This window comes from Leuciscus leuciscus (assembly GCF_965113295.1).
Source record: "Leuciscus leuciscus genome assembly, chromosome: 13".
NCBI lineage: Eukaryota > Metazoa > Chordata > Actinopteri > Cypriniformes > Leuciscidae > Leuciscus > Leuciscus leuciscus.
Window position 1 is genome coordinate 12,299,076 of NC_138737.1, and position 9,010 is coordinate 12,308,085.

Genomic DNA, 9,010 nt, shown 5'->3' on the forward strand with positions numbered 1-9,010 from the left:
AGGAGCACACATGTCGGTCTAACCCAGACATTTGTATCTTTGATTCGGTTTATCTTTCACTGTCGACAATGTTAGATGATCAGTTTGATGATGACTTTTTCGAGATCCTGTCTGCAAAAACACTTCTTTTATATGACAAATGACTCCTTTGAGTGTCTATACTTGCTTCCACGTGCACTGGTCAGCACACCGACGAACATGACAAGCATTCAAACGTTGTACTATTGACAAATTCTTTGATTCCTACATTCACAAGAATAGGTGACAAATCCAAGTGGGTTTTTTGTTCACATTTGGCCATTCTGGAAAAACACGTGAATTTTTTAGACGGTATCTTGGCAACTCAGCCGTAGTCTGGGCATTGATATTCACAGTAGAAGCTTCCATCTCCTTTTCAGAACAATAGGAACCTTATGGGAATGAACAAACCAAGTCTGCGAAGACAAATCTTCTCCCTCAGGCCTTGATGGACATTTGAGAGATTAGTACAACTCTTGACACTATTTCTTGCAATTTCAAAGATGAATGAGACAACATCAATTATTTAAAGGCATTTATTGAATAGAGTTTGATAAACTGTTTATGAACTTTTAAAGAATTTGCTTATGAAAGCAACTATGTGCAAAAGTTTCAATAGTCCCTTGACGAGATTCACCATTCAATTTCTGTCTTTTCGTACTACCATTCTACATAACAGGGCTTGAAAAGCTAATTTGCTCAGGGTTTTTGCTTTCAAAAATGATCTATTTACATTCTAATACAGCTGAGTGCTTATATACAGTACAGAAGTTGACAATCAACAATGTAGAAGAATGGTTCAGTGGTTATGAAAAAGTGGCATTAATTAAAATAAGTGATAAATAACATTTGCCTGAGTAACAGACAAAAACTCCTTACATTTTTGTTTCGGAAATGTTCCTATCATATGAACAAGATTATGTGTTATTTGTGATATGGTAGTATTTACTGCATTTCTGATCTCAGTGTTTAGCTACATATTTATACACTTGGAGCTATGTGTAAAATTGATATTTGTCTGTACATAAAAGTAGGAGTAGGAGTGTGGGGCATTTGAAGTCAAAATGACAATGACTTAAGTGGAGACCCTGGTGATATATTAAAGGGATAGTTCATTCTGTCATCATTTTGTTTTTCCAAACCTGTACAGTATGTTTCCATTTTTTCACTGTTTTTGTCCATACAATGAAAGTCATTGGGGTCCAAAACAACACTGAACACCACTGACTATGATTTTGTATGGACAATTTTTTTTTGACATTTACAAAAGATCTTATTTTTTGTTCTACAGAAGACGGTTTGGAGGGTTTGGAGGGTGAGTAAATGATTGGGTGAATTATCCATTTAAGACTTTATAGGTACATTGAGCCATCCTGAGATATTATGGGGGGAAAAAATCTGATTTTTCATAATTAAGAATGAATTAGTCTTCAGATGCCAAGCTTAGAACTTAGATCTGAAATGTTGTCTGAAAATGTTGTTGTACCCACTAAGTTTGTTACTAAACCATGTAGAATTGCAAACTGGCCTCAGATCAGAACAAAGCTAACTTGCTCCAAGATAACAGTAAGAACTGCAAATGTAAAGATGGCCACTTGTGGACGATGGGAAGAAGGTAGGTTGCAAGTGTGGTTCCATGATGTCATCACTTAGGGATAGGATCCCCCTACTCAACTTCCAATAGACAAAATGGTTGAACTGTCCTTGGCTTTGTCGAAAAAAATGGAGGAGACATCATTGGTGGTCTTGAGCTTGCCTTCAGCGACATTTTGGGTGGATGAAGAGTTGCTTGGCTGACATTCTTCACAGCAGCAGCAGCAACAGTCCATGAAGGCCTGTCCCAGAGATTTACACAGGCAAAGCAGCAGCACTGGTGTCACGGACGACTTAAAGAACAGGAAAAACTGGTTTATGAGGGCCAGAAGAGAAGACACCTCCTCAGACACCTGGATGGGAGCGTACGCCAGAGTCAGATTGCAAACGTTCTCCGGCAGCGTACAGACACCATAGACCACCGCTAGCGCCATGACTGTGCAGTTGAGCTGCCGTTCGACCTGGTGAGCGTGATGAAGCTTTTGTTTTTTGGACAGGGATCGCTCCTCTGGCCGCTTGGGAGAACTTCCGCTCCCGCCGGACACGTGACAGGTGGCTAGTTGACAGAGCAGGGTGAAGACAACGGGTAGACAGAAATAACAGCCAAAGTACCACCACATGCGTGCGTCGTGGTAGTTGATAATGAGAGAATAGATGGATTCAGGGAGATCTGGATATGGACTCATGATGCAGGTGTCCACTTGGTCACCCAGAGTAGGTGAAGTCACCTGATGCAGCTGCCACAGGAGCAGCTCAGGAGCTGCAAGCACCATGGAGCCAATCCACACCACGGCCAGCTTGGCCAGGACCTTCTGACAGCGCTCAACTCGCCGGGCCTTTGGCAGGGAGCTTGTGGCAGCGTAGAAACGGTCAATGCCCAAAGCACACAGACTGAAGGTTGTCACACCAAGAGATGTTACCTGGAGGGTGTGCAAAAAAGCATTATTGTTATAATAGATGTTTGTGTTTTCCATTATTTTATTCATGAGATACATTCGAAATGAATAGGGACGCACCCAGATAAACATTTTCTTCAATACCAATAAGGCGATAATTATTTGGGATCTTGACCAAAAACGGATGCACTTAATGTTGCAAATAAATGTTGTGATGGTATTTTCATTAAGAGCTGCATGGATTTTTGGTCAAGATCTTGTATTGACAATGCAAGAGTCAAGCACTCTGTAAAGTCTACTCCAGCACATCCCAGAGATGCCAATTAATGTGTGAAAATTATTCTTCATGCTCCCTCCCAACCATTCTTACACAGTTTGAGCCTGAATCTTGACATTGTCATCCAGGAATATGGCCGTGATACATCTTTCTACATGGTGGTTTAAGAAATGAAAAGCTACACGCTCCATCAATTAGGGTTAGAAGACCTGTTGGCCCAACATATAACATGCTACAAACATAATAATCACTGCAATAATGATTCAATCATTGACTCTTAAGCATTTGCCTATTTAAATCCAAACAGCGGTACATATATTTTGATTATTAATACTTCTACTTGGGTGTTTATAATTCTTCATTCTGCATGTTATATGAAAACATTGAAGTTAAAGATAAAGGGTTAGGTTACATGGTTTGTAGTGTTAGTAATCCAGAGCTAATAATGTCTCTGGCACTGGCTAAACTTTGGACACTTTTAAATTCTTCAGGTAAATTAGACCATGTGAAAATGATCACAATTATAAGTAAACTTGAGACTTGGGCCTCACCTCTATGTAAGGCACAACTCTGCAGGAGAAATCCCCCAGCAGTCTCTTATTGGTGAGTTCGTTAAAGACCACCACAGGCAAACAGAAGCACAACACCAGAAAATCCCAAAAAGCCAGACTTGCAAGAAAGTAGTTCCACGCGCTCCTCATGAAGTAATTTTGCCAAACAATGCACATTACCGCCAGATTACCCACGATGCCGAAGGCAAACACCACAAAAGCCAGAAAGAGAATCCCATAGGCGCTGTAAGAGCTGTCAGTGACTGGAAACAAAGGATTGTGGATTTTTGTGATGCTCCTTTTTGTTGGATTGCTACTAGGGACATGTTCAGCAGTCATGTCAGTGCTGTTTCCTATTTCAGCAAGTGAAGAATTGGGAAATGGCAAATGACTTGTAGTTTGTGTGTCCATGGATCCTTTATCGTCATCTTCCACAGTAAAGACTTCTTCTTGTTGCGTGCTTTCTTGTGAATCATCTTGATCAAAACTATCCTCTCCTAAAGATGTCTTGTTTTCCTCTTTCTGCCCTGGCCTTCCTCTTTTTTCTTCTGAAGCCCAAGCACTCAGAAGCAGAGCCAGAGTCATAAAATAAATCAGCTTATAATCTCTCATCCCCATCTTCAATTCAAAGTCCAGTAATATACAAATAAGATGAAATTACTTTACAATCAGCACCTAAAACAGACTGCAGAGGCAGAAGTGTAGACCCTGGTGAAGGCACTGCTGCAGTTTGGGATCCCTTGTGCCAAAAGGCTCTGTTTTCTGCAATCCTGTTGGCACAGAGCAACTCTCTTAGCAAAGCTATGGATGGCTGCTCCCTCTCAATAGGGGTCTATGGAGTCACACCCCCTTTTGCTGTTGTCCCTCACTGACTGATGGGTGTGATTGCCCTCTGCTGGCATCAAAATTATATTTTAAAGCACTAAAATTTCAGTATAATTATTATTTACTGCACAATGGTCAAGCATGTGGTGAATTCAAGAGACTACAAATCTATCTATCTATCTATCTATCTATCTATCTATCTATCTATCTATCTATCTATCTATCTATCTATCTATCTATCTATCTATCTATCTATCTATCATCTATAGATGCATAAAACATAAATATAACTTTGTGTTTAATCTCAATCAACATGTTATCTGTTAAAGAGATAGTTCAGTCAAAAATGAAAATTCTGTCATGAATTACTCAACCTCATGTCGTTCCAAACCCGTAAGACTTTAGTTCATTCATCTTTTTGATAAAATCTGAGTTTTTGGTCCCTCCATAGACAGCTACACAACTACCACTTTGATGCTCAGAAAAGTTCATAAAGAGATAGTAAAACTAATTCATATGAATTGAGCGGTTTAGTCCAAATTTCTGAGAGACACGATCGATTTGTATGATGAACATATTGAATTTTATTAACTTTTTGAAGCGTCAAGGTCTCAGTTGTGTAGCTGTCAGGCAATGGAAGAACACAAAGCACTCAGATTTCATCAAAAAGTTTTTCTTTTGAGCTCTGAAGTTAAACGAAAATCTAAGGGTGAGTAGGCCTAATTAATGACAGAATTTTCATTTTTGGGTGAACCATCCCTTTGCGATATAAACTCTGTCTCATATGGATGTTTCATTTAGGCTGAAAAATGCATTTTGTGATGCAGTTCCTGTTTTGTTCTAGGGAGGGCGCAGTTTACAAAATGACCATAGTTTACGCACTAACACTTCTCAGGCCAGTGAGGCCACAAGCATTAAAATGTGTTGTCCATGTTAAATGAACACAGTCAAATGCACTGTGTGCCAAATGTTCCATATACACATTTTCAAAATCCTTCTGTTGGAGTAAAACAGTTTGCATATGTTGCTATAATGCAACGCCAACAACTTGAGTGTGAATTTCTTCCACCTCTTCCCTTTTGGGTTGTGCATAATTTATTTGCATGACATCATTCATTAATTTTTAAATATGCCTAATACCGAAATCCATTAGGTTACCAATGATATTCACATGCAAAAAAACAGCTAGTCAGCTCAAGATTATTTGCTCATTTAGCCTTTAGATATACAATTACAACAGAAATGATTTTACTCATATTATTCTCTGTGGTATTTGTTCTCAATGGCTGCTCAGCCAATAGTTCACATGAATAGGCTACTGCTAATGTAACTGTGACTGTAAATAATTGTAAATGTAATATGTCATCACACAGTTCATTTGCACATTGGAGTCGCAGCATGACTGCTAAACTTGATGCTTCATAGGCAGCGATATTACTGAAACAGGAAGGAGTGGCACATTTACTCATTTTGTGGGTAAGGGTGGGGAATAGATTAGCTATATGGAAGATATTATCTCTCAGCTCTACACTCATACACGTGCATATAAAAAAAAGCAAAGAGCATCTAAGACTTTTAACAAAACATTCCCAAAATGTTAGCAAGCTTGCACATCTGTCAAAAAGAGTTAGGTGTGCACAGCAATAATAATATATATAATATATATATTAAATAGGAGCTTTACAGAAAAGCTTTAGGTGCATATATTAACATTGTCAAAATAATTATTTATTTAGACAATAATATTAGCATAATGACATGCAATTACATCACAAAACATTATATGGTTTTGATGTAGAAACTGCAAAACCATTAACATAAAATCTAAGTGCTAAGAAACCAACAGGAAATGTCATATAACACTAATGAGGTCTGAATCATTAGTGGTTACTGTGAGGAGGGAGTTCTAGAAAAAAATTCTGGCCTTTTACTCTACTACATTTACAGGAAATGTGTAGTGATTGATATCTGGAGGGGAAATGCTGATCCAATAAGAAATGAACAACCTGACAACATTTTAGAACTTAACAACAAATTGATGTTTACAAATTGACAGAGAGCTTTTTTTTTTTTTTTTTTTGGTAACGAAGCTTTCCTCTTGTTTGATAAGTGGGCTGAGGCGTTGTAGACATCTCCCTGTGTCAATAAGGATATGAGGAACAAACTAGAGCTTGAGGATCCTTAGATCATGTGCCTAAAGTGAGCATATAATGCTTAAAATACACAAACATTTCCTAAGTGATCACACCTTTTTGTCTTTGCTACTCTCAGTTGTTATTTTTTTTTTATTGGTGAATATTTGAATTATGCAGTTCAGCTTGAGCAAGTTTCCTCAGACTCACCTGACTGTCTGTTGAGAGTCATTAATATGCTGTCAACCAAAATCTATGAACTTGCCCATTTAGGGAGATTTGACCTATGAACTTGCCCATATAGGGAGATTTGACCTAAAAGCGAGATTTAACAAGTCAATGGAGCCTGCTGAATATAAGAATATTTCCAAATGAGGCCATAAGGCTAGAAAAAGAAAATCTTCTATGGTGTAAGAGAATTTGTTGCGGTAACACATGATGTATTCACTGACTGAAGTGCTAATTAGAAAAGAGTCAGTCTCATGTTTGTTTACTCTTTTTGCATTTTAAATAACTGTAAAGTTAAAAGCTTTGCAAATATGAATCCTAATTTGAGATGATGCTGCTCGGATTCTTTGGCTCCAGAAACATTTTTCATTTGTGTAATAACCATTGTGTGCCGACATTCCCAAAATATGCCAGTAGTTACTAGAGTTTTCACATTTTAATCAAAAATATGGTGTTGAGGAGAGATGAGGAGAGAGAGAGAGAGAGCGAGAGAGAGCGAGAGAGAGAGAGAGAGAGAGAGAGAGAGAGTGGGGAAGTCATGATAAACTTCTAATTGACTTTCAGTGCCAGCCACCGCAATGCAAATCCAGCCACAATTGCATCCCATCTTTCCTGAAGCTTGATTTGAATACAAATTTGCCTGGACATCCATTTTGAATACGTAGAAACTCAGCTCAACATTTAGAGCAAGTACACGTGCAGTACAAAGATGTGATTTTGCATGATGCAGATTTGTGTGTACCTTTTCTTACTGATGCCGGCGTTTCCAAAGCTCCATTTAGTGAATAATGATTTTATATACCAACTTGACATACTGTGATCTTGTTTTCAAGCATAAATGAATGGAAACATTGATTGCACCTTTCTCAGTTGTGAATCTATAAAACCTCTCAGCATAAACCACAACACATCAATGTGTGAAACTCTCTTGTTGCCTGTTTATACAGTAACTGCCAATACTACATTTAAGTCCAAGAATATACAGCTAAAAGCATTAAATATTGATACTATTATATTCATGAAGCTTTTATTGTTATTATGCACAAAGAAATCAAACTGATATGACTAAACAATTACTGCAGAAGTTGAACTGACCTTTCAAAATGATAACAAAATTAGGTTGTGCATCCATATTTAAACCAGGTGCCCCTTGTATTGTGTAGCTAAATACCATGTTTTGTCTTATGAACTGAAACAGGAAATTTAGTTCTAGTTTTTAAAACGAGAGGTTGGGTGGGTCTGTTTTTATAGAGGCCTGTGCCTCCATTGAGTTCTCATTTGTTATCTTTGTTATAACATAACATTAGCAGAATTTTTCAAATATCTATCTATCTATCTATCTATCTATCTATCTATCTATCTATCTATCTATCTATCTATCTATCTATCTATCTATCTATCTATCTATCTATCTATCTATCTATCTATCTAGATGCATAACACATAAATATAACTTTGTGTTTAATCTCAATCAACATAATATCTGTTAAAGGAACACGCCGACTTTTTGGGACTTAAGCTTATTCACCGTATCCCCCAGAGTTAGATAAGTCCATACATACCCTTTTCATCTCTGTGCCTGCCGTAACTCTGTCTGACGCACCCACCGCTAGCCTAGCTTAGCACAAAGACTGGAGGTGAACGGCTCCAGCTAGCATATTGCTCCCAATAAGTGACAAAATAACACCAACATTTTCCTATTTACATGTTGTGATTTGTATAGTCACAGCGTGTACAAATAACAAGGTCACATGAGACACAGCCATCTTCTAACTGTATACTGTATATAGTTCACAGTATTCATTTACGTTATTTTGTCACTTATTGGGAGCAGTATGCTAGCTGGAGCCGTTTACCTCCAGTCCTTGTGCTAAGCTAGGCTAGCGGTGGGTACGTCAGAAAGAGTTACGGCACGCACAAAGATGAAGAGGGTATGTATGGACTTATTTAAAGTGCCCCTATTATGCTATTTTAAAGTTTCCTAATTTTGTTTTGGAGTCTCCTACAACAGGTTTAAATGGATAAAAGGTAAAAAAAAAAAGTTTAATTTCCTCATAATATACATTTGCACATCACCACATTTTCAATGATACTCAAATGACTCGTCAAATGAATCAATCTCTCTAAATCCCTCCTTCCTGCAAGCTACTCTGCTCTGATTGGCCAGACAGCTCAGTCTGTTGTGACTGAGTCGAAAACAAAAACGCCCATTGCCATTACAACGTCAGCTGTCCTGAGGCTTCCTACACCGTAAACTAAACACAGTGACCAACAATGACGTTGATTTTACCATATCAATGCGAGCGCGAGTCCGATGATGAAACACTGGAAGAACTAGGCTAGTTATTCAACCCGAACCTCCATCGCAAGGACAACTCGAGCAGGACGTTTCTCAGTGATACACTACTCAGTTTGAGGTACATTATGAGATGTTGCAACTGTAATTCCTCACCATCAGCATTAACAAGTGCATGTCCATCAACAAACCGA

At 38.2% G+C, this 9,010-nt stretch overlaps 1 protein-coding gene across 1 annotated transcript; it reads right to left on the bottom strand.

Moving 5' to 3' along the window:
- Positions 1 to 521: 521 nt before the first annotated feature.
- Positions 522 to 4,128, bottom strand: gpr37l1b (G protein-coupled receptor 37 like 1b). The gene is made up of 2 exons (XM_082189069.1): positions 3,336 to 4,128; positions 522 to 2,531 (listed from the first exon to the last, which is right to left on the bottom strand). Exons 1-2 carry the CDS (start codon positions 3,951 to 3,953, stop codon positions 1,689 to 1,691), a joined length of 1,461 nt encoding a protein of 486 aa, XP_082045195.1. The 5' UTR covers positions 3,954 to 4,128; the 3' UTR covers positions 522 to 1,688.
- Between the last annotated feature and the right edge of the window lie 4,882 nt (positions 4,129 to 9,010).